The sequence below is a fragment of the Mytilus californianus genome, unplaced genomic scaffold, assembly GCF_021869535.1.
Source record: "Mytilus californianus isolate M0D057914Y unplaced genomic scaffold, xbMytCali1.0.p SCAF_2, whole genome shotgun sequence".
Lineage (NCBI taxonomy): Eukaryota > Metazoa > Mollusca > Bivalvia > Mytilida > Mytilidae > Mytilus > Mytilus californianus.
Genome location: NW_026262668.1, coordinates 92,560,465 through 92,588,181, shown reverse-complemented (window position 1 = coordinate 92,588,181; position 27,717 = coordinate 92,560,465). Strand labels below are relative to the sequence as shown.

The 27,717-nt window shown below is 34.3% G+C and overlaps 2 protein-coding genes across 5 annotated transcripts in view; both read left to right on the top strand.

Moving 5' to 3' along the window:
• LOC127728480 (ras-related protein Rab-6B-like) overlaps positions 1–13,526 on the top strand; it is a 46,102-nt gene extending 32,576 nt beyond the window's left edge. Inside the window, exon 7 of the mRNA XM_052235878.1 lies at positions 13,262–13,526. Within this exon, the coding sequence (XP_052091838.1) occupies positions 13,262–13,468 (207 nt within the window). The 3' untranslated portion in view covers positions 13,469–13,526. The remainder of the gene's footprint in view (positions 1–13,261) is intronic.
• Positions 13,527–20,952: 7,426 nt separating this feature from the next.
• Positions 20,953–27,717, top strand: part of LOC127728447 (unconventional myosin-Id-like) — a 62,919-nt gene continuing 56,154 nt past the window's right edge. For all 4 annotated transcript variants that reach the window (XM_052235826.1, XM_052235825.1, XM_052235824.1 and 1 more), the window contains exon 1: positions 20,953–21,119. In XM_052235826.1, coding sequence (XP_052091786.1) covers positions 21,019–21,119 — 101 coding nt within the window. In that variant the 5' untranslated portion in view covers positions 20,953–21,018. The remainder of the gene's footprint in view (positions 21,120–27,717) is intronic.

Genomic DNA, 27,717 nt, shown 5'->3' with positions numbered 1-27,717 from the left:
CAACGGACTTTATGTTATGAATTGTAGTTTCACTTTCCATATTCGGTATTTATTCTAATTTAAGCTCCACGTAGTAAAAATCACGTGATTCAGGAATATAGTATCTTGGAGTTAGACTATTTCTTTCTTTTCGGGCGGGGACTCCAAGCAATCAACATGCATGTGTAGAACGGCACTGTAGATTTTCTTATTAAATAAAAAAAAGTTGCCGGTCCGGTACATGAATAGATCGGTTAGAAATCAAAGTTTTAATTTTAATTAGATTAGAGGGTTGAAAATAGAGAGCACAAAAAAAAGTGGGGGTGGGGGTGTTCCACAGTGAATATTTCCTTCTTATGAACTCTACATCTGAAAGGTTTAATTTTTTTTTTATTTAATTGAAAGAGAGAAAAACAAATGTAAGACAAATTGTGAATGGTCTTTCTTCCTTTCTCCCGTAACAGATAGAAAACTCAGGGTAAACATTCATAGAACCGAGACAAGGGGCAGTGGCAAATATTTCATGTATATTTTGAACACAAAGAGGATTACCCCGGTACCCTTTGCCAAACATTATCTTCTTTTTCTTCTATTCGCCAACGGACTTTATGTTATGAATTGTAGTTTCACTTTCCATATTCGGTATTTATTCTAATTTAAGCTCCACGTAGTAAAAATCACGTGATTCAGGAATATAGTATCTTGGAGTTAGACTATTTCTTTCTTTTCGGGCGGGGACTCCAAGCAATCAACATGCATGTGTAGAACGGCACTGTAGATTTTCTTATTAAATAAAAAAAAGTTGCCGGTCCGGTACATGAATAGATCGGTTAGAAATCAAAGTTTTAATTTTAATTAGATTAGAGGGTTGAAAATAGAGAGCACAAAAAAAAGTGGGGGTGGGGGTGTTCCACAGTGAATATTTCCTTCTTATGAACTCTACATCTGAAAGGTTTAATTTTTTTTTTATTTAATTGAAAGAGAGAAAAACAAATGTAAGACAAATTGTGAATGGTCTTTCTTCCTTTCTCCCATGCCAAGAAATTGCCTCCGTTGAAATTTTGCAAACATCCCATAGAGCAAATTACATGGATGATTAATTTTGACCATTTGGTATATGGCTGTGTTTTAAGTGAGACGTACACGCGGGTCATAAATTAATTTATTGAATGAAATCAAATCTTTAACTACTAATGGATGCCGTAGGAGGTCGACCGGAATTTTTAGCGAGGATTTCTTGGCATGTAACAGATAGAAAACTCAGGGTAAACATTCATAGAACCGAGACAAGGGGCAGTGGCAAATATTTCATGTATATTTTGAACACAAAGAGGATTACCCCGGTACCCTTTGCCAAACATTATCTTCTTTTTCTTCTATTCGCCAACGGACTTTATGTTATGAATTGTAGTTTCACTTTCCATATTCGGTATTTATTCTAATTTAAGCTCCACGTAGTAAAAATCACGTGATTCAGGAATATAGTATCTTGGAGTTAGACTATTTCTTTCTTTTCGGGCGGGGACTCCAAGCAATCAACATGCATGTGTAGAACGGCACTGTAGATTTTCTTATTAAATAAAAAAAAGTTGCCGGTCCGGTACATGAATAGATCGGTTAGAAATCAAAGTTTTAATTTTAATTAGATTAGAGGGTTGAAAATAGAGAGCACAAAAAAAAGTGGGGGTGGGGGTGTTCCACAGTGAATATTTCCTTCTTATGAACTCTACATCTGAAAGGTTTAATTTTTTTTTTATTTAATTGAAAGAGAGAAAAACAAATGTAAGACAAATTGTGAATGGTCTTTCTTCCTTTCTCCCATGCCAAGAAATTGCCTCCGTTGAAATTTTGCAAACATCCCATAGAGCAAATTACATGGATGATTAATTTTGACCATTTGGTATATGGCTGTGTTTTAAGTGAGACGTACACGCGGGTCATAAATTAATTTATTGAATGAAATCAAATCTTTAACTACTAATGGATGCCGTAGGAGGTCGACCGGAATTTTTAGCGAGGATTTCTTGGCATGTAACAGATAGAAAACTCAGGGTAAACATTCATAGAACCGAGACAAGGGGCAGTGGCAAATATTTCATGTATATTTTGAACACAAAGAGGATTACCCCGGTACCCTTTGCCAAACATTATCTTCTTTTTCTTCTATTCGCCAACGGACTTTATGTTATGAATTGTAGTTTCACTTTCCATATTCGGTATTTATTCTAATTTAAGCTCCACGTAGTAAAAATCACGTGATTCAGGAATATAGTATCTTGGAGTTAGACTATTTCTTTCTTTTCGGGCGGGGACTCCAAGCAATCAACATGCATGTGTAGAACGGCACTGTAGATTTTCTTATTAAATAAAAAAAAGTTGCCGGTCCGGTACATGAATAGATCGGTTAGAAATCAAAGTTTTAATTTTAATTAGATTAGAGGGTTGAAAATAGAGAGCACAAAAAAAAGTGGGGGTGGGGGTGTTCCACAGTGAATATTTCCTTCTTATGAACTCTACATCTGAAAGGTTTAATTTTTTTTTTATTTAATTGAAAGAGAGAAAAACAAATGTAAGACAAATTGTGAATGGTCTTTCTTCCTTTCTCCCGTAACAGATAGAAAACTCAGGGTAAACATTCATAGAACCGAGACAAGGGGCAGTGGCAAATATTTCATGTATATTTTGAACACAAAGAGGATTACCCCGGTACCCTTTGCCAAACATTATCTTCTTTTTCTTCTATTTGCCAACGGACTTTATGTTATGAATTGTAGTTTCACTTTCCATATTCGGTATTTATTCTAATTTAAGCTCCACGTAGTAAAAATCACGTGATTCAGGAATATAGTATCTTGGAGTTAGACTATTTCTTTCTTTTCGGGCGGGGACTCCAAGCAATCAACATGCATGTGTAGAACGGCACTGTAGATTTTCTTATTAAATAAAAAAAAGTTGCCGGTCCGGTACATGAATAGATCGGTTAGAAATCAAAGTTTTAATTTTAATTAGATTAGAGGGTTGAAAATAGAGAGCACAAAAAAAAGTGGGGGTGGGGGTGTTCCACAGTGAATATTTCCTTCTTATGAACTCTACATCTGAAAGGTTTAATTTTTTTTTTATTTAATTGAAAGAGAGAAAAACAAATGTAAGACAAATTGTGAATGGTCTTTCTTCCTTTCTCCCATGCCAAGAAATTGCCTCCGTTGAAATTTTGCAAACATCCCATAGAGCAAATTACATGGATGATTAATTTTGACCATTTGGTATATGGCTGTGTTTTAAGTGAGACGTACACGCGGGTCATAAATTAATTTATTGAATGAAATCAAATCTTTAACTACTAATGGATGCCGTAGGAGGTCGACCGGAATTTTTAGCGAGGATTTCTTGGCATGTAACAGATAGAAAACTCAGGGTAAACATTCATAGAACCGAGACAAGGGGCAGTGGCAAATATTTCATGTATATTTTGAACACAAAGAGGATTACCCCGGTACCCTTTGCCAAACATTATCTTCTTTTTCTTCTATTCGCCAACGGACTTTATGTTATGAATTGTAGTTTCACTTTCCATATTCGGTATTTATTCTAATTTAAGCTCCACGTAGTAAAAATCACGTGATTCAGGAATATAGTATCTTGGAGTTAGACTATTTCTTTCTTTTCGGGCGGGGACTCCAAGCAATCAACATGCATGTGTAGAACGGCACTGTAGATTTTCTTATTAAATAAAAAAAAGTTGCCGGTCCGGTACATGAATAGATCGGTTAGAAATCAAAGTTTTAATTTTAATTAGATTAGAGGGTTGAAAATAGAGAGCACAAAAAAAAGTGGGGGTGGGGGTGTTCCACAGTGAATATTTCCTTCTTATGAACTCTACATCTGAAAGGTTTAATTTTTTTTTTATTTAATTGAAAGAGAGAAAAACAAATGTAAGACAAATTGTGAATGGTCTTTCTTCCTTTCTCCCGTAACAGATAGAAAACTCAGGGTAAACATTCATAGAACCGAGACAAGGGGCAGTGGCAAATATTTCATGTATATTTTGAACACAAAGAGGATTACCCCGGTACCCTTTGCCAAACATTATCTTCTTTTTCTTCTATTCGCCAACGGACTTTATGTTATGAATTGTAGTTTCACTTTCCATATTCGGTATTTATTCTAATTTAAGCTCCACGTAGTAAAAATCACGTGATTCAGGAATATAGTATCTTGGAGTTAGACTATTTCTTTCTTTTCGGGCGGGGACTCCAAGCAATCAACATGCATGTGTAGAACGGCACTGTAGATTTTCTTATTAAATAAAAAAAAGTTGCCGGTCCGGTACATGAATAGATCGGTTAGAAATCAAAGTTTTAATTTTAATTAGATTAGAGGGTTGAAAATAGAGAGCACAAAAAAAAGTGGGGGTGGGGGTGTTCCACAGTGAATATTTCCTTCTTATGAACTCTACATCTGAAAGGTTTAATTTTTTTTTTATTTAATTGAAAGAGAGAAAAACAAATGTAAGACAAATTGTGAATGGTCTTTCTTCCTTTCTCCCATGCCAAGAAATTGCCTCCGTTGAAATTTTGCAAACATCCCATAGAGCAAATTACATGGATGATTAATTTTGACCATTTGGTATATGGCTGTGTTTTAAGTGAGACGTACACGCGGGTCATAAATTAATTTATTGAATGAAATCAAATCTTTAACTACTAATGGATGCCGTAGGAGGTCGACCGGAATTTTTAGCGAGGATTTCTTGGCATGTAACAGATAGAAAACTCAGGGTAAACATTCATAGAACCGAGACAAGGGGCAGTGGCAAATATTTCATGTATATTTTGAACACAAAGAGGATTACCCCGGTACCCTTTGCCAAACATTATCTTCTTTTTCTTCTATTCGCCAACGGACTTTATGTTATGAATTGTAGTTTCACTTTCCATATTCGGTATTTATTCTAATTTAAGCTCCACGTAGTAAAAATCACGTGATTCAGGAATATAGTATCTTGGAGTTAGACTATTTCTTTCTTTTCGGGCGGGGACTCCAAGCAATCAACATGCATGTGTAGAACGGCACTGTAGATTTTCTTATTAAATAAAAAAAAGTTGCCGGTCCGGTACATGAATAGATCGGTTAGAAATCAAAGTTTTAATTTTAATTAGATTAGAGGGTTGAAAATAGAGAGCACAAAAAAAAGTGGGGGTGGGGGTGTTCCACAGTGAATATTTCCTTCTTATGAACTCTACATCTGAAAGGTTTAATTTTTTTTTTATTTAATTGAAAGAGAGAAAAACAAATGTAAGACAAATTGTGAATGGTCTTTCTTCCTTTCTCCCGTAACAGATAGAAAACTCAGGGTAAACATTCATAGAACCGAGACAAGGGGCAGTGGCAAATATTTCATGTATATTTTGAACACAAAGAGGATTACCCCGGTACCCTTTGCCAAACATTATCTTCTTTTTCTTCTATTCGCCAACGGACTTTATGTTATGAATTGTAGTTTCACTTTCCATATTCGGTATTTATTCTAATTTAAGCTCCACGTAGTAAAAATCACGTGATTCAGGAATATAGTATCTTGGAGTTAGACTATTTCTTTCTTTTCGGGCGGGGACTCCAAGCAATCAACATGCATGTGTAGAACGGCACTGTAGATTTTCTTATTAAATAAAAAAAAGTTGCCGGTCCGGTACATGAATAGATCGGTTAGAAATCAAAGTTTTAATTTTAATTAGATTAGAGGGTTGAAAATAGAGAGCACAAAAAAAAGTGGGGGTGGGGGTGTTCCACAGTGAATATTTCCTTCTTATGAACTCTACATCTGAAAGGTTTAATTTTTTTTTTATTTAATTGAAAGAGAGAAAAACAAATGTAAGACAAATTGTGAATGGTCTTTCTTCCTTTCTCCCATGCCAAGAAATTGCCTCCGTTGAAATTTTGCAAACATCCCATAGAGCAAATTACATGGATGATTAATTTTGACCATTTGGTATATGGCTGTGTTTTAAGTGAGACGTACACGCGGGTCATAAATTAATTTATTGAATGAAATCAAATCTTTAACTACTAATGGATGCCGTAGGAGGTCGACCGGAATTTTTAGCGAGGATTTCTTGGCATGTAACAGATAGAAAACTCAGGGTAAACATTCATAGAACCGAGACAAGGGGCAGTGGCAAATATTTCATGTATATTTTGAACACAAAGAGGATTACCCCGGTACCCTTTGCCAAACATTATCTTCTTTTTCTTCTATTCGCCAACGGACTTTATGTTATGAATTGTAGTTTCACTTTCCATATTCGGTATTTATTCTAATTTAAGCTCCACGTAGTAAAAATCACGTGATTCAGGAATATAGTATCTTGGAGTTAGACTATTTCTTTCTTTTCGGGCGGGGACTCCAAGCAATCAACATGCATGTGTAGAACGGCACTGTAGATTTTCTTATTAAATAAAAAAAAGTTGCCGGTCCGGTACATGAATAGATCGGTTAGAAATCAAAGTTTTAATTTTAATTAGATTAGAGGGTTGAAAATAGAGAGCACAAAAAAAAGTGGGGGTGGGGGTGTTCCACAGTGAATATTTCCTTCTTATGAACTCTACATCTGAAAGGTTTAATTTTTTTTTTATTTAATTGAAAGAGAGAAAAACAAATGTAAGACAAATTGTGAATGGTCTTTCTTCCTTTCTCCCATGCCAAGAAATTGCCTCCGTTGAAATTTTGCAAACATCCCATAGAGCAAATTACATGGATGATTAATTTTGACCATTTGGTATATGGCTGTGTTTTAAGTGAGACGTACACGCGGGTCATAAATTAATTTATTGAATGAAATCAAATCTTTAACTACTAATGGATGCCGTAGGAGGTCGACCGGAATTTTTAGCGAGGATTTCTTGGCATGTAACAGATAGAAAACTCAGGGTAAACATTCATAGAACCGAGACAAGGGGCAGTGGCAAATATTTCATGTATATTTTGAACACAAAGAGGATTACCCCGGTACCCTTTGCCAAACATTATCTTCTTTTTCTTCTATTCGCCAACGGACTTTATGTTATGAATTGTAGTTTCACTTTCCATATTCGGTATTTATTCTAATTTAAGCTCCACGTAGTAAAAATCACGTGATTCAGGAATATAGTATCTTGGAGTTAGACTATTTCTTTCTTTTCGGGCGGGGACTCCAAGCAATCAACATGCATGTGTAGAACGGCACTGTAGATTTTCTTATTAAATAAAAAAAAGTTGCCGGTCCGGTACATGAATAGATCGGTTAGAAATCAAAGTTTTAATTTTAATTAGATTAGAGGGTTGAAAATAGAGAGCACAAAAAAAAGTGGGGGTGGGGGTGTTCCACAGTGAATATTTCCTTCTTATGAACTCTACATCTGAAAGGTTTAATTTTTTTTTTATTTAATTGAAAGAGAGAAAAACAAATGTAAGACAAATTGTGAATGGTCTTTCTTCCTTTCTCCCGTAACAGATAGAAAACTCAGGGTAAACATTCATAGAACCGAGACAAGGGGCAGTGGCAAATATTTCATGTATATTTTGAACACAAAGAGGATTACCCCGGTACCCTTTGCCAAACATTATCTTCTTTTTCTTCTATTCGCCAACGGACTTTATGTTATGAATTGTAGTTTCACTTTCCATATTCGGTATTTATTCTAATTTAAGCTCCACGTAGTAAAAATCACGTGATTCAGGAATATAGTATCTTGGAGTTAGACTATTTCTTTCTTTTCGGGCGGGGACTCCAAGCAATCAACATGCATGTGTAGAACGGCACTGTAGATTTTCTTATTAAATAAAAAAAAGTTGCCGGTCCGGTACATGAATAGATCGGTTAGAAATCAAAGTTTTAATTTTAATTAGATTAGAGGGTTGAAAATAGAGAGCACAAAAAAAAGTGGGGGTGGGGGTGTTCCACAGTGAATATTTCCTTCTTATGAACTCTACATCTGAAAGGTTTAATTTTTTTTTTATTTAATTGAAAGAGAGAAAAACAAATGTAAGACAAATTGTGAATGGTCTTTCTTCCTTTCTCCCATGCCAAGAAATTGCCTCCGTTGAAATTTTGCAAACATCCCATAGAGCAAATTACATGGATGATTAATTTTGACCATTTGGTATATGGCTGTGTTTTAAGTGAGACGTACACGCGGGTCATAAATTAATTTATTGAATGAAATCAAATCTTTAACTACTAATGGATGCCGTAGGAGGTCGACCGGAATTTTTAGCGAGGATTTCTTGGCATGTAACAGATAGAAAACTCAGGGTAAACATTCATAGAACCGAGACAAGGGGCAGTGGCAAATATTTCATGTATATTTTGAACACAAAGAGGATTACCCCGGTACCCTTTGCCAAACATTATCTTCTTTTTCTTCTATTCGCCAACGGACTTTATGTTATGAATTGTAGTTTCACTTTCCATATTCGGTATTTATTCTAATTTAAGCTCCACGTAGTAAAAATCACGTGATTCAGGAATATAGTATCTTGGAGTTAGACTATTTCTTTCTTTTCGGGCGGGGACTCCAAGCAATCAACATGCATGTGTAGAACGGCACTGTAGATTTTCTTATTAAATAAAAAAAAGTTGCCGGTCCGGTACATGAATAGATCGGTTAGAAATCAAAGTTTTAATTTTAATTAGATTAGAGGGTTGAAAATAGAGAGCACAAAAAAAGTGGGGGTGGGGGTGTTCCACAGTGAATATTTCCTTCTTATGAACTCTACATCTGAAAGGTTTAATTTTTTTTTTATTTAATTGAAAGAGAGAAAAACAAATGTAAGACAAATTGTGAATGGTCTTTCTTCCTTTCTCCCATGCCAAGAAATTGCCTCCGTTGAAATTTTGCAAACATCCCATAGAGCAAATTACATGGATGATTAATTTTGACCATTTGGTATATGGCTGTGTTTTAAGTGAGACGTACACGCGGGTCATAAATTAATTTATTGAATGAAATCAAATCTTTAACTACTAATGGATGCCGTAGGAGGTCGACCGGAATTTTTAGCGAGGATTTCTTGGCATGTAACAGATAGAAAACTCAGGGTAAACATTCATAGAACCGAGACAAGGGGCAGTGGCAAATATTTCATGTATATTTTGAACACAAAGAGGATTACCCCGGTACCCTTTGCCAAACATTATCTTCTTTTTCTTCTATTCGCCAACGGACTTTATGTTATGAATTGTAGTTTCACTTTCCATATTCGGTATTTATTCTAATTTAAGCTCCACGTAGTAAAAATCACGTGATTCAGGAATATAGTATCTTGGAGTTAGACTATTTCTTTCTTTTCGGGCGGGGACTCCAAGCAATCAACATGCATGTGTAGAACGGCACTGTAGATTTTCTTATTAAATAAAAAAAAGTTGCCGGTCCGGTACATGAATAGATCGGTTAGAAATCAAAGTTTTAATTTTAATTAGATTAGAGGGTTGAAAATAGAGAGCACAAAAAAAAGTGGGGGTGGGGGTGTTCCACAGTGAATATTTCCTTCTTATGAACTCTACATCTGAAAGGTTTAATTTTTTTTTTATTTAATTGAAAGAGAGAAAAACAAATGTAAGACAAATTGTGAATGGTCTTTCTTCCTTTCTCCCGTAACAGATAGAAAACTCAGGGTAAACATTCATAGAACCGAGACAAGGGGCAGTGGCAAATATTTCATGTATATTTTGAACACAAAGAGGATTACCCCGGTACCCTTTGCCAAACATTATCTTCTTTTTCTTCTATTCGCCAACGGACTTTATGTTATGAATTGTAGTTTCACTTTCCATATTCGGTATTTATTCTAATTTAAGCTCCACGTAGTAAAAATCACGTGATTCAGGAATATAGTATCTTGGAGTTAGACTATTTCTTTCTTTTCGGGCGGGGACTCCAAGCAATCAACATGCATGTGTAGAACGGCACTGTAGATTTTCTTATTAAATAAAAAAAAGTTGCCGGTCCGGTACATGAATAGATCGGTTAGAAATCAAAGTTTTAATTTTAATTAGATTAGAGGGTTGAAAATAGAGAGCACAAAAAAAAGTGGGGGTGGGGGTGTTCCACAGTGAATATTTCCTTCTTATGAACTCTACATCTGAAAGGTTTAATTTTTTTTTTTATTTAATTGAAAGAGAGAAAAACAAATGTAAGACAAATTGTGAATGGTCTTTCTTCCTTTCTCCCATGCCAAGAAATTGCCTCCGTTGAAATTTTGCAAACATCCCATAGAGCAAATTACATGGATGATTAATTTTGACCATTTGGTATATGGCTGTGTTTTAAGTGAGACGTACACGCGGGTCATAAATTAATTTATTGAATGAAATCAAATCTTTAACTACTAATGGATGCCGTAGGAGGTCGACCGGAATTTTTAGCGAGGATTTCTTGGCATGTAACAGATAGAAAACTCAGGGTAAACATTCATAGAACCGAGACAAGGGGCAGTGGCAAATATTTCATGTATATTTTGAACACAAAGAGGATTACCCCGGTACCCTTTGCCAAACATTATCTTCTTTTTCTTCTATTCGCCAACGGACTTTATGTTATGAATTGTAGTTTCACTTTCCATATTCGGTATTTATTCTAATTTAAGCTCCACGTAGTAAAAATCACGTGATTCAGGAATATAGTATCTTGGAGTTAGACTATTTCTTTCTTTTCGGGCGGGGACTCCAAGCAATCAACATGCATGTGTAGAACGGCACTGTAGATTTTCTTATTAAATAAAAAAAAGTTGCCGGTCCGGTACATGAATAGATCGGTTAGAAATCAAAGTTTTAATTTTAATTAGATTAGAGGGTTGAAAATAGAGAGCACAAAAAAAAGTGGGGGTGGGGGTGTTCCACAGTGAATATTTCCTTCTTATGAACTCTACATCTGAAAGGTTTAATTTTTTTTTTATTTAATTGAAAGAGAGAAAAACAAATGTAAGACAAATTGTGAATGGTCTTTCTTCCTTTCTCCCATGCCAAGAAATTGCCTCCGTTGAAATTTTGCAAACATCCCATAGAGCAAATTACATGGATGATTAATTTTGACCATTTGGTATATGGCTGTGTTTTAAGTGAGACGTACACGCGGGTCATAAATTAATTTATTGAATGAAATCAAATCTTTAACTACTAATGGATGCCGTAGGAGGTCGACCGGAATTTTTAGCGAGGATTTCTTGGCATGTAACAGATAGAAAACTCAGGGTAAACATTCATAGAACCGAGACAAGGGGCAGTGGCAAATATTTCATGTATATTTTGAACACAAAGAGGATTACCCCGGTACCCTTTGCCAAACATTATCTTCTTTTTCTTCTATTCGCCAACGGACTTTATGTTATGAATTGTAGTTTCACTTTCCATATTCGGTATTTATTCTAATTTAAGCTCCACGTAGTAAAAATCACGTGATTCAGGAATATAGTATCTTGGAGTTAGACTATTTCTTTCTTTTCGGGCGGGGACTCCAAGCAATCAACATGCATGTGTAGAACGGCACTGTAGATTTTCTTATTAAATAAAAAAAAGTTGCCGGTCCGGTACATGAATAGATCGGTTAGAAATCAAAGTTTTAATTTTAATTAGATTAGAGGGTTGAAAATAGAGAGCACAAAAAAAAGTGGGGGTGGGGGTGTTCCACAGTGAATATTTCCTTCTTATGAACTCTACATCTGAAAGGTTTAATTTTTTTTTTATTTAATTGAAAGAGAGAAAAACAAATGTAAGACAAATTGTGAATGGTCTTTCTTCCTTTCTCCCATGCCAAGAAATTGCCTCCGTTGAAATTTTGCAAACATCCCATAGAGCAAATTACATGGATGATTAATTTTGACCATTTGGTATATGGCTGTGTTTTAAGTGAGACGTACACGCGGGTCATAAATTAATTTATTGAATGAAATCAAATCTTTAACTACTAATGGATGCCGTAGGAGGTCGACCGGAATTTTTAGCGAGGATTTCTTGGCATGTGTCTGTCTGTCCGTCCGTCAGTCCGTCAGTCCTGTTTCTTGTCATCGCAACTCCTCTCAAACCACACAACACGACAGGAAATTACGATTCAATTTTTTTTCTAGGAGTTACGCCCCTTTGAACTTATTTACTTTAATGTACTACTGCAACAGTTTGTCATCTCAACTCCTCTGAAACCACACAACAAAATTTCATAAAACTTTGTAGATAATAAGGACATACTACGTAGATGTGCATATCGACAGGAAATTACGATTCAATTTTTTTTCCAGGAGTTACGCCCCTTTGAACTTATTTGCCCAATATACTACTGCAACCTTTTGTCATCGCAACTCTTCTCAAACCACACAATAGAATTTCATGAAACCTTTTCAGATAATAAGGACATACTACGTAGATGTGCATATCGACAGGAAATTACGATTCACTTATTTTTCTAGGAGTTACGCCCCTTTGAACTTATTTGCTTCAATATACCTCTGCAACAGTTTGTCATCGCAACTCCTCTGAAACCACACAACAGAATTTCATGAAACTTTGTAGATAATAAGGACATACTAGGTAGATGTGCATATCGATAGGAAATTATGATTCAATTTTTTTCTAGGAGTTACGCCCCTTTGAACTTATTTACTTTAATGTACTACTGCAACAGTTTGTCATCTCAACTCCTCTGAAACCACACAACAAAATTTCATGAAACTTTGTAGATAATAAGGACATACTACGTAGATGTGCATATCGACAGGAAATTACGATTCAATTTTTTTTCCAGGAGTTACGCCCCTTTGAACTTATTTGCCCAATATACTACTGCAACCTTTTGTCATCGCAACTCCTCTCAAACCACACAATAGAATTTCATGATAGCTTTTTAGATAATAAGGACATACTACGTAGATGTGCATATCGACAGGAAATTACTATTCAATTTTTTTTCTAGGAGTTACGCCCCTTTGAACTTATTTGCTTCAATATACCTCTGCAACAGTTTGTCATCGCAACTCCTCTGAACCCACACAACAGAATTTCATGAAACTTTGTAGATAATAAGGACATACTATGTAGATGTGCATATCGACAGGAAATTATGATTCAATTTTTTTTTCTTATACAATTTTTTTTTCTTACAGTTATTTTATTTCTCCAGTGACAATGTGGGGACGTGGGGTATGTGAGCGCGCTCACTAAGGTTCTTTAATTATATTAATTTTTAAGTTGATTTACTTTAATTTATTTTCAAAAGCTCCTTCTAATACCAGCATATTTTTTTGTTTCTTTTTCAGGACTTTGCATCAGATGTCAACGTTTTATATTTTGAAACAAGTGCAAAAACAGGAAAGAATGTAAAAGAAATGTTTACAACTGTGTTAAGAAAAAGTATCAAAACCAAAAACTTTTCAAAGAATATGGAAACTGGAAATAAACTACGAACCGACAACAGAATATCACCCACAACTGACTCAAACGGGTGTAGCTGTGTCTTGTCCTGATAATGAGCAGTGCACGCAATTTATTGGTTTTTATGTGTTATAAAATGGCCCGATATGATTAGGTGTTTATTTTTTTTCTTCTCTGAATATTAGATCGGTTCTGGCAAATAGACCCGTACAAGTATGACAGTATACATGCAGCATTTTATGCCAAAAATACACAACAGTTACAAAATCACAGACGAAGTGATATGCCGACATTTTTTTTTTGGGGTATGTGATGTGCATGTATTTTCTTGGGTGTTCGACACAGGCACTTGTCTATTGAAATTAGTGACCTATAAACTTTAATATATTAAAATCTTTGGTAAAATGATGAACGCGTAGCCTCCTATATGAATTGAGATTAATGACCCAAAACACCATTAAACCTCAAATGAAACCTTCTTCTAAAAATTAAAAATTCAACAACAAATAATCTACCAAAAAATCTTTAAAATCATGTTACATGTATTATCTTATTGAACACGGCAAAACTTCAACAAAAAACATTCAATATGTGATGATAGTACATGTATTAGTATTTTTAAGAGCATGATGGTTTATAACATTCTGCTAAAAATGCCAGCGGTCGTTACTATGAATAGAATGTTTCATAGAAATTTAAATTGGGCTTAAAAAAATTACATGACGACTTGATCAAAAACAAACCTGAAGGCAATTGACGGTAAAACATTTATGATGATATACGTCTGCAACTATCTCTGATGATTTAACACACAAAAATCAAAGAAAAACTTGTAAAAAATATAAAAATAAGGAGATATAGTACGATTGACATTGAGACAATTACTCACTGGAGACAAATGACGTGGATGTAAGCAGCTATAGGTTATCGTACAAACCTATGTGCTGAGTAAATTTCAACTATAAAGAAATAGATGTTTGGTCCCCTTTGATATTCTGGTTGATGACTTCAACTTCTTTCAAACGGTGAATTATTTTTCTGCAATATTTTACACCTTTTTTTATTTTAATTCAGGATTGCTCTCTTGAAATATTTTTTTTACAACCTTACCATCTTGTTTATATCAACTTTCTAATTTCTAATGAAGATAACAAGATTTTCTGTCGGTTTTATCGTATATTATACTATATCTATGTCGTATGTATGAAATGTAATCACACCAATTCTTTTAAATGTTTACTTGGGAAATTGTTCAATCATGTTGATGTCACCGTCTATTGTACTGGGATTTCTCTTTATAAAACTAAATAAAAAAACGTGAGGTATATGATTGTCAATGAGACAACTATTCATAGACAAAGGACAATGATGTGAACAATTATAGACTACCGTACAGTATTCAACAATGAGCAAACCTAAGCTATACAGGACCCTCGTATGACAAAATGTGAAACAATTAAAAGGAAAAAAAACAATTTCCTGATTTATACTACATCAATAAAAGAAAAATAAACATATCAAAGAACAACCAACGAAAACCACTGGACCACAGGCCCGGTTACTTTAAGCACGCTGGTCAAATTAATAGGTTAGTTTTCAAACTATATCGTATTTAAGTTGGGTACACTTCAATTAACCAGAAACCCAATGTAATGATACATATAATCAATAGACATCCAGAATTTGATAAACAGTCTTCAACAATAGACGGGTGTCTAAACAATATACCAAGCACTAAACGTCCAGAGTATAAAGAAGTATTTTAAATAAATAAAACAGAAAAAAGTTCTGTCTACACTATTTAATTATCCATATACTAGTAACCAAAAATATTTTAAGATACCACTAACGATATGTGCCGACGTTAAACTAGTTTTTCATATCTAATTTATCCCATTTTTTTAATGTTGAAAGGTGGAATGAAAAGGCACAGCCTGAAAGAAAATACAACTAAAATCTACACATGAGCACAATCATAACTCTAGAATAACGCTATAACAGATAACAAAAAAAGTACAAACAAAACATTTATAAAGAACTTCAAACCGTAACAAAGAATGCTCATATCTACTAATTCTCAGATAAAATGCTGCCATAAACTATATTTGCTTCACGCTTCGTCTGTAGGAGAGCATTATCCAATACAAACCTTTGTTATACTTTCCCGTGCTTTTTTATCGACCAGACTGCGAATATTCCGTCCAATGTTTTGATTTAAAGCTATCTTTTTCTAAGAAAATGAAAGATTTAGAATAAATTCATTCAGTCATACAGATAAGTATGTCCCCTTAAATTTAGTCTAGCCTTAATACATTGTGTTATGGATGGGTGTATAAAAAAGGCCTGTTCGTGCCACAGATGACCAAGGATATGTTCCAATTGTCGTAACAATACCGTTTTCCTTTTCCTAGATTGTTATATCACTGAATGAAACGTATCATCGAATGTGTACTTACCATGAGCAACAAGTGTCTCTAGTGAACCATGATTTGCTTAAACGTCCAGAGCTCTTGTGGTCATTCTCGGTGTTTCATTTGATTCATGTTGCTCAGTCTTCAATTTTCTGTGTAGTGTTTTGCAGGCTGTTGTTTGACCTTTAGTTGTTTTTCTTTTTTTGCATTTTATTGTCGTTTTTTACCTGGATAACCGACTGTGGCAAATTGTTTTTTCTTTCTTTGTGTCTTTGTAAATGATTGGTATCAACTTAATAAGAATACAAAAACCATTCGAATGTTTGATGAAATATCAATCCACCAACATGGAAAAATAGTCTATGGATAAAATACTCAAGTATTTAATGGTATCGTGTCCTAACAGCACTGTTTTACGAGAAGATGTACTCGATATTTGAGCAGCATAAGAACTATAGTAGTGTTGACTGTATAGATACAAAGATAAGAAGATGTGGTATGATTGCCAAATTAATGAGACAATTCTCCACCAGAGACCATGTATAGGTTAATATTATTGCACAATGCACGACCAAACAGTTTTGATCCGTTCAGATGAAGGATCAAATTTAGGTTCGTCTTGCTTGCGCTTCGCATATTTTCAGCTGGTGTAATCCTTATATTAAATGGTCAGTAACCTGAAATCTTCCCTGTCGGTGATCTAGAACATTTAGTATTTCTGGTCTTCGAGGAACAACTCTCGAGGACAAAACTAGATCAGACGTGAAAATATGTCTTTCGTAAGTTGAGACAGCTACATCGTATTTGTCAACCAATTCAAAATGTGACCGTAAAACTTGTTCATTGTCGTTTCCAGTCTTTCCTCCTGCTACTCCTACTCCCGGAGTATTCGAGGAATTTTACATAGAACTACCATGTGAATCAAAACAGTATAATGTGAACATGTACTATCTAACATATCAATTCATGGGGGTATGCATACTATATGTTACTTCTGAGAAATTAAAAGTTGTCAATGGGAAACTGATATCGTCATTATTATTTATTATTATTATTACAATTTTTCTATAGCGCTAAATCTAAAACAATATTACTCAAAGCGCTTTACATCACATGTTAAACGAAATATACACACAGACAGTGATAAAAATATAAAACATGAACACACAAAATAAATATTTAAGTGTTAAAACTTTTCTAGATAAAAGGATTAATAATGTGGAAATTTTTACAAAAAAGTGGAATATATATATCAATGAATCAAAATAAAATTATACTGAATAAAGTTGGTAAAATAAATAGCCAAAAAAGTCTAAAATAAGATTGCTATAAAAAAATTATCAAATATAAGTTAAAAATTTGAAAACGTATTCAAAAGATGAAAAAGGAATATTACCATGTAAAAATATAATTACTGAAATGAAAAATATGTGTGCTACTAAAAACATACAATGTACATATTATAAATGAAACATATCTCCAGTTAAAAGAAAGGTTCGATAAATCAAAAGCAGGCTAACGTCTATGGCACAATGTATCACAGAAACGAATTTAAGGGATTAAAAATGCTTGTCGAAAAAAGTGAGTTTTTAAGTTCTTTTTGAATACAGGCACCGACTTTGCATTTTGAAGTTTTTTTGGTATTGCATTCCAAAGGATGGCCGCTGCTTGATCAAATCTTCTATTGCCGTAGGTTTTGGTTCGCACATGATTGTCATAGATCCTTGACTTAATCATTCTGTTGCTATTCAATCAATGTGTCTGGTATTATTCGAGACGAACATCAGTTTGCTAATTTATAGTTTCTTTTATTTTTCTACATTGAGATTCTGTACAATTTGTAAAGGGATTGGAAAAGATGATGTCTTCCTCTACTTTTTATTACGTTGTTTTATAAAATCTTCCATAAAATACAGCAATAATTATAATGCTGTAGGACGGCATGACTTTTTATCAGCAGGTTTTATTAATAGTTTTGATAATTCTTTACTTACTCACTTACCTATCCTTTTCATCCCAAATAAGCCATAAGTTTGAAAAGAGCTTCTCCCATTCTTCCCTGTCCTTTGTAATGCTGAGCTTTTCCTAAGAGTACCCAATATTTTGTAGCTCGGCCGCTTCACTTATCCTGCAGGTGGCACGAGATCGGCCTGGATTTCTCTTTCCTAATGTCGTCCAGTTGAGAGCTACTTTTGGTGTTCTTCCAACTGGGCATAGCCATCTCAAACTTCATTTTTTATATCATCTGTAATTTTCTTATAATTACTTCTTTCGAGTTTATTTTTACTCTGATCTTATTCGGACAAACAATTTAGTAAATGCGGAAACATTTTTTGTGGAATGCCTACCTTCAGTACGTCGTTTTGTATAATTTACCAGCATTCTGACCTTTTTTGCATTGCTGTTTAATAGTTTTAGCTCGGATTGATGCTGATGTTTTACAAATAATGAGAGTACTTTCGAAAGTCTAGATTTGATGTCAACTTCATTGCGGGAGCGACAGTGGTTATCTGATGTCATTTCTACATGTTTTAATTAATTTGCAGAATAAGGTGTTCATCCTTTGTGTTATTGTTACAGTTTTTCTATAACTCGTTCACAGCCTTTCTAGACTCTGGGCGATTTAGAGATTTCGTTGAAGAACTCTAGATGTCCCACCGACCGTGCGAGACCATCATGGGTAATCAAGGTCGTTAAATACCTCCTAATAGTCTAGTTGTCTTTCAGTGATTTTCTATGTTGCTGTCCATTAACGTATATACCACATCTCCTTTGGTTCATCAACATATATACAAAATGTACACGAATACAAATATGCATAAACATATATACACTATGTACAAGAGTAAAAAAAGGATTTAAGAAGACAATCGAACTTTTGAAACACATCAGATATGATATACAAATAAGGTTCTCGTCACCCAAGGAACCTATGTCACAAATATCACATATCGTGTCGTCGATTTCGGCTTCCACGAAAACAGTACCATTCAGTTAAAAATCATATGATACATTTTAAGACAATGGCCACATTTAAAACTACTGTATAGTACTTTATTTTGGTTAAATAAACACACTTGCAGAGGCCATTTATGTTTACATTGATCACAGTTGGTGCGTTATATATTTGACAAACAAACATGTTTAGGTACGTATATATTCTTTTGAAATATTATCTGCAGGAAATAGTGATTAAGAAAAAAAATAGTCTCTCGTATCCAAAAGAGAGACGAAAGATACCAAAGGAATAAACTAACTCATAAATCGAAAACGAATTGACAATGTCATCGCAAAAAACGAAAAACGACTAAAAGGCAAACAACAGTATACATATAACACAACATAGAAAACCAAAGACTGAGCAACATGAATCCCACCAAACACCGGGGTTGATCTCAGGTGCTCCGGAACGGTAAGCAGATCCTGCTCCACATGCGTGGCAACGGCCGTGTTGCTCGTGTATGTACAAAACCGATGAAGTCTTATTCGGTAGGTCACATTCGTAGAAAATAGGACGGGGCTCTGGTTATGACAATTGGAACATATCTGTCGTCATCTGTGAAACAGATATTCCGTAATGGTCAACTAACTCGTGATGTCGTCCGTAAAATTTTCAAAGGGATGATTTAAACTTCACCACCTGTAACTCTTGGATAAAAAGCTTCCTTATTAGTACCAACCTTCTTTTAAGGAAATCATGATAAAAAATGTAAGCTCTGGAATATCGTATCAACTAAGAGATGTTTACTCCATATGCAGGTTGGTAAAATTTTGGTAGGCTTAACTGTGTATTCGAGCCTTTGAAGGCTATTTATCATTTAAATAACTACATTACAATTTGTTATAATTTCCCTTTATCATTCCAGAATTAACAATGCTAAAAAATCAAACAACATATATTCGTTGTCGACCCTCCACTTTTCTTTTCGACTGGAACAAAAATTGCTTTATTTTGCATTCACGCAGTAGTTTTAAAGGGATTGAATAAAACAGTTTTTAATAGCAGATATAACTATCAACGCGATAATGAACATTCCGCACGTTTTTTCGGAATTTTCGATTATTTCTCTCTGCATTCAAAATTTAGAGGGAGAAGTCGTTAAACTTTTCCGAACGTTGGAAAGTTTTCCCGTAAAATGTCACTGGGCGACAATTGGGGAAACACATTTTCAGTAACATTTAAAAAAAGTTTTCTGTAAATTAAGAATGGTATTTTTTTTTTCAAAATGAATAACGAAATCCGACTGATGTAAAAGAAAATATTGAAAAATGACAAATTTAACCACCGAGTGGAGCGAGTCAAAAATATTTTGGACAATTCTATGCATACAATGATATTTTTTTCGATCAAGGGGCGTGCGCCCTAGCTACCTCTACGCCCCCTTTTGAAACCGCCGCTAATTAAATGCAAAGGAGTAGGTCCGGTAAGGTCCGATTTTGGCCTCAAAATTCAGGTTCATCTGATGAAAGATTTTGGACACTTTTTAAACACTTAAGTATCTACTTCAGTCGATTCAATTAGTTTATGTGAAAGATTTGAACTGATTTAGTCATTAAAGACACTCAAGTTCAAGCTTAAATATGAAAATTCTATCAAATATGCCATAATATGTCACTTTTCAGATGGTTTTTGTCAAAAATGAAAGTGGCCGCATCCGTGTTCATTCTCAACCTTTATATATGTTATGTATTATCATCAAATACAACTTACATTCAAATATTAAGAATGAACACAAATGCGGCCACTTCCATTTCAGACGGAAACCGTCTAAAAATTAACCAAAATGCTAAAATTTCGAAGATTTCAGTAATTTAGCATGACTTAATGATGCTAGTACCCGATGCATGTGCATTGTATTGTCAAAAACAGCCCATATTTATGTAACAGAAGTATTCTTCTTTTCAATAAATAGCTAAAAATTTACATTTAAACAATTTTGTAAAACTGCTTTATTTTGGGACCAAACAGGGGTCTTACCGGGCCTACTCCTTTAACATAGCCGTTTAATAAAACCAATTTTGCTAATTTCCTACTTTGAAAAATATCAATTCAAGAAATCTCTTATGTGATTGAAAATCCCAATTTTCTCGATCATAAATTGAATGTTACCCGTATGGAGCCTCTCTTCATTACCGGAAATGAGCGCCGCCTAACGATCGAAATACGCATCTGATGAGTCTTGAACCGTGATAAACAATGTAAAACCGGTAAAAAGTGATATTCAATAGTTATGGCTGGTAGCATTCATGAAGGGCCAGAATTTGGCATTGGAGACTTTGTTCTTCTTCATGATGTCACGCTCGAGGCCTTCATGGATAATTTAAAACTCAGGTAAATATATCATTTGTTTTTGTTGGTACACCTGACAGAGTGGCGCGAGTACCCAATACAGGTAATATTTTTTAATAAGAAAGTAGGATTTTTTTAATTAGATGTGTCCGTATTAAGAAATGCAAGATTTTTTTATGATTGTTTGTAACGTTGAAGTACAACGACAGTCCCAAATTGGATGCATATACTATGTATATATGGTCTGTATAAACCGACTGGGACCGCTCGCCCGAATGAGACACACACAGTGTATCCGGTTGGGAAGATCCTCATAATTTGATATCTCCAATTATGGTTATAAAACCCCTTCATCACATATTTGTACTGAGAAAAAATTGGGTTTGCAAAGGTTATAAAACTACACTGCAGAATTGCTATACATTTATCCTTGTATTATCGTTTTTTGTGTTATTAAGAACGCATTGTGACGTCAAAATTTCTGTTGAAACAGCAAGCATAGTACAAATTCATATGATGTAAGAAAACATATGATCTGACCACAGGTGTAACTTGCCCAGGTCAAATAACTGGTAACTTTTCCCCATTCTCAATGATGTCAAGTGTAACATCAACAGCTGATGAGAAAGATGCTCATTTTGTTAACATGGAGCAAAATCAATCATCAAAATTGTAAAACAAATGAAAAACACTATAAAAACTGACCATACTGACATTGACATTATAATGTTCATGGACTATATAGTTCGGAAATGTTTGGGAGCATTGTAATAATGAAAACATTTAAGTGGAAGGAAAGAGCAAACCTTTTAAGCAATTGAAAAATTATTTGGTAAATAGATTATAAATTGACCTTTTCTATTGGCCCCAGTATTATCCCTTGACTCATGTGAGCTCTCCGCTTGGGCCAGGGGCTGATATGGAAGTCTCGGCATGATACTAGACATGCCAGGGCCTATATACATGATACAATGCACATGTAGAAATGGACATGTTATAACCCATAAATATCAGGAATTGATTTACAGAATAAATATTCAAATTAATTATTTCATGATAGTTTTGCCCTTTAAGCAGTGTTCTCCTCAGAAATTTCTAATATCATCCTGGTAAACAGGAAATTATGAAATACCATCTTGTTTCTAGAAACTATAGCATCACATACATTTCACTATCTATATTAAGAAACAAATTTCAGATACATGTACATGTAGCATCACATTACCATGATGCTAAAAGGCCCTGGAGAAAACAGGGCTTTAAGACCATAGTTGTAAAGAGAACTGAATAACAGTGAACAGTATAAACAATTTCAATTTTTTAGGCTATTTACTTTCATCCAGATTATATTTCAGCCATAGTGTCTTGGGGGAGGGATGTTGTCTTTTACATCAACATGTGCACCATAACAGATAACATCCTATAATCCAAAGCACTTTAAAATGATTCCTGGTTCTGTATCCGTATTTATATTCAGTGAAAATTTAAAGCTCATCAGAGCTTATGTTAATATACATTGTACCTGAACAAATTCAAAGAAAATTGTCTAGGTCTATAGTGACTTGAATCAAAATAAATTGAGGGTATAAATAGCTACCAGTGCATCTTGCTTTTTCAGCTCTTATGAATTATAGGAATACTTCCACGACGGTATAAAGAATCATGACAAGGTATAATTGTCCATCACACAAGGTTCATGAGACATTGACCTCATTTTCATTTGTAAATTTGATAATCATGATAATGTTATAAGGTTATGTGATACAATACATGTATCTATAGCAAGACCTTAATCTTAAAGACTTTCAACTCAAAATTTAAACATAGTCAGAAAAGAAGGGAAAACATTTTAGAATGCATGTGCACTTTTATTGATATTTATACATTGTATACATGGTATATACATGTACAGGGATAACCAAAGAAAAATTTTCAAGCATGGAGCTTATGAAAAATATTTTCTATTGAACAATGTCTAGAAATTTTATACTTTAGCAGTTACAATATTCTTAAATACATGTATACCATGTATACAGTATATAACATTGTATGTGTGGACAAAAATATACGTATCTGAATGATATACATTTTTGTGCATGTACATGATAAACAAATAAAAATTTGAATACAGTCTTTCAAAATCAATGAACATTTTTCTGATAAAGATATATTTTCCATACTTATCTCATATAATCTCAAAATTTAAAAGTTTATGCTGAGTAAATTAAGATTGGTGCTAAAAAATTGAAGGGTGGTGCAGCCTTATATATAATAAATTTCTAGAGCAAGATTTTCTTTGAAGAAATCTCATGAATGCTTTAAATGTTGACATTTTACACCTACATGTACATGCAGTTAAAGGTATGATGAACTATACACAACAGGTATATGAGTCTTAGGCCAAAAAAAAAATATGTGAGTTTACTGTCACATGCTCAAAAAAAATAGGGTCGGTAGGTCGGATTGTTTTTTTTTATTAGCTGTTTCTCGTCAAAATAAGCTACATACAGAGAAACAGAAGAGACACTATAATGGTGCACGTGCTTGTCTATCAGCTAGTTTTCTGGCATTGTTGTTTAATCTGTAAATACCAGTATCCGTGACTGAAAAGGCGGGAATTTTCTGGAATTTCAGAAAATTGCCGATAAAGTTGGGGTCGCAGCAATAAATGAGGGTTGGTCAGGTGACCGTAAACACACATATTTTTTTTTTGGCCTTATGAGAAGATTGAAATTTTATTTACTTTAAAGTGCTTTTAAGTTACAAAGGAAGGATATTGACTCTCTTATGTTTTAATAGTGACAGTTTATAGTTAGTGAAATGATAGTACATGTAGTAACCTAGTATATATGTCAAAATTTTATGAGTGTACTGAGGTACAGTTAATGTTTATACAAGTATGTATGTGTGTACAATAAACAATGCATATCCTGAATTAAATCATGTCACTTTCCTCTGATTGAGACACCTTTTTTATACGACCCAGAAATTTTTGTGGTGTATAATGTTATGACGTTGTCAGTGTTGTCATCAGAAGACATTTAATTTGATTTCCAGACAATAACTTGAGAATAAGTGTACATGTATGGATCTCTATGAAATTGTACCACAAGGTTCCATACCACAAAAGGAAGGTTGGGATTGATTTTGGTGGTTATTGTCCTAACTGTTTAGCTATTAGGGGCCAAAAACAAGCATTGTTCATGTTTCATGACATTACTTGTGTACAAGTGTATGGATTTTTTATGAATCTGTCCAAATAGGGGACCACAAGTAAAGTTTGTTTAATTTCAACAAAAATTGAATATATGGGGTTCTTTGATATGTTGAATCTAACCTTGAATTGGGACCATGTAATCAAATTAGTCCACATACAGGTCCAAAGGGTCCAAAATTCAACTTTGTTTGATTTCATCAAAAATTAAATTCTTGGTGTTCTTTGATAAGCTGAATCTAACCGTGTTTTTAGATTTTGGATATTGGACCATAATACCCGGTAGGTAAAAGTCCCATTTCAAAATTTTCAATTCTTTGACCACATTCACTCTGTGTCAGAAACCTATGATGTGTCAAATTTTAAATCACAATACAAATTCAGAGCTGTATCAAGCTTGAATTTAGTGTCCATACTTGACCCAACTGTTCAGGGTTTGACCTCTGCTGTCGTATCAAGCTGCACCCCACGAAGCGTTTTATTTATAATTCATGTTAAAAGGAAATCGCATCTTGACATATATTGTTCATGCAACTGTCATGTCTGTGAATCTTACAGCAGTGTGCTGTCATTTTGAAGTAAATTCACTACTGTAATTTAGAAATTGCATAACTTTTCCCTTAGGCTTTATTCCGTAAGGAATAGATACACTAGTGTTATTATATTGGTATGACGTTGGCGTCGTCGTCGTCCGAAGACACTTTGGTTTTCGCACTCTTTGATATGTTGAATCTAACCTTGAATTGGGGCCATGTAATCAAATTAGTCCACATACAGGTCCAAAGGGTCCAAAATTCAACTTTGTTTGATTTCATCAAAAATTAGATTCTTGGTGTTCTTTGATAAGCTGAATATAACCGTGTTTTTAGATTTTGGATATTGGACCATAATACCCGGTAGGTAAAAGTCCCATTTCAAAATTTTCAATTCTTTGACCACATTCACTCTGTGTCAGAAACCTATGATGTGTCAAATTTTTAGTCACAATACCAATTCAGAGCTGTATCAAGCTTGAATTTAGTGTCCATACTTGACCCAACTGTTCAGGGTTTGACCTCTGCTGTCGTATCAAGCTGCACCCCACGAAGCGTTTTATTTATAATTCATGTTAAAAGGAAATCGCATCTTGACATATATTGTTCATGCAACTGTCATGTCTGTGAATCTTACAGCAGTGTGCTGTCATTTTGAAGTAAATTCACTACTGTAATTTAGAAATTGCATAACTTTTCCCTTAGGCTTTATTCCGTAAGGAATAGATACACTAGTGTTATTATATTGGTATGACGTTGGCGTCGTCGTCGTCCGAAGACACTTTGGTTTTCGCACTCTAACTTTAGTTTAAGTGAATGGATCTCTATGAAACTTTACCATAAGGTTCAATACCACAAAAGGAAGGTTGGGATTGATTTTGGGTGTTATGGTACCAACAGTTATTGAATTAGGGGCCAAAAATAAGCATTTTTGTAACTTCCAGACATAACTTGTGTGTTAGTGTATGGATCTCTCTGACATTGTACCACAAGGTTCCATATCACAAAGGGAATGCTGGGATTGATTTTGGGGGTAATTGCCTCAAAATTTTAGGAATTAGGGGCAAAAAAAAGGGTAAAAAAACAAGCATTTTTCTAGTTTCATGACAATAACTTGTGTGTAAGTGTATGGATCTTTCTGAAATGGTACTACAAGGTTCCATATCACAAAGGGAAAGCTGGAATTGAGTTTGGGGGTAATTGCCCAAAACGTGTAGGAATAAGGGGCCAAAAATAAGCATTTTTCTAGTTTCCAGACAATAACTTGTGTTCAAGTGTAAGGATCTCTCTGAAATTGTACTGCAAGGTACCATACCACAAAGGGAAGGCTGGGATTGATTTTGGGGGTAATTGCCTCAAAATTGTAGGAATTAGGGGCCAAAAAGGGGCAAAAAACAAGCATTTTTCTAGTTTCAGGACAATTACATGTACTTGTGTGTAAGTGTATGGATCTTTATGAAATTGTACTACAAGGTTCCATATCACAAAGGGAAAGCTGGGTTTGAGTTTGGGGGTAATTGCCCTAAACGTTCAGGAATTTGGGGCCAAAAAGGGGCCTAAAAACAAGCATTTTTCTTGTTTCCAGACAATAACTTGTGTTCAAGTGTATGGATCTCTCTGAAATTGTACTGCAAGGTACCATACCTCAAAGGGAAGGCTGAGATAGAGTTTGGGGATGATGAATCATAAGGGGGTTCAAAAAATTTGGGGGAGGGATTTTTGTTTTCTTTAAAATTTTCCATTTTAAATTGTTTATTTCTGATTTATATATAAAAGCAAATAATAATGATATGGTTTGAATAGGTAAATCATAATTTTTTAAGTTCTTAGACCACATTCATTCTGTGTCAGAAACCTATGCTGTGTCAAATATTTAATCACAATCCAAATTCAGTGCTGTATCAAGCTTGAATGTTGTGTCTGTACTTGCCCCAACTGTTCAGGGTTCGACCTCTGCGGTCGTATCAAGCTGCGCCCAGCGGAGCATTTTATAAACATATATGCTCAGGTCAGTAGGACTTTTCATATACTGGAAATTCTACATGTCCCATTGATTGTACACTTCCAACATGTACAAGATTCCTTAAATTATCAATACATGTCAATATTGAGTTACAGGTGTACCTGTACCTTGTACATGTAGCTTTAGGGTTTGAAAAATAGTTGTTCTTATATTTATGTACAATGTTTTTTTATTAAGAATATATCCTCCTCGTAGATAAGGTCTGTTAACAATATACTTGTTAGTCTTACTATATGTATATGTATTGTTAAACCAAATAATGCTTGACAAAACACCTGCACTTTGAAGGTACTAACTCCCCAATACATCTAAGGTCTCTCTTTGAAAATTTTTGATAACTCTCAAGATCTGTTATTTATATATTGTGTCTACCTTTTGTTTTAGATAAGCATAATATAAGAGCATCCACTGACATATAAACATTATATATCTACATATGATCTTGATTGGTTTCAATTGTGATTTTCCCCCTGGGCCATTGTCCTCAATCCTCTGATCTAGATGATATGATAAACAGGCACTTGTCTCTATAACGATATATACATGTATATGAATTTTTTTTAAAGTCAAATGCCTGTGAGATGATAGGGAAATTGTTGAAAACTATAAAAAAAATAGTTCTTGAATTCATTTAATATATAAATAACATGTAGTTTCTTGTCAAAGGGTCATTTAAGTATTGCTGTTTTGTTAGGAGGATACACTCCAATTCCCTTTCTTGGCAAAACAAGTCTTGCCAGTGTTTGAATGATGTTTGACAAACTGGTCATGAGGTGACCATTGTCAAGTTAAGTTATTGAATTTGCTGCCTCTCATTTAAAGTTTTTCCACACAATTTCTTTTATTTTGTCAACATGTATTATCAGGCAT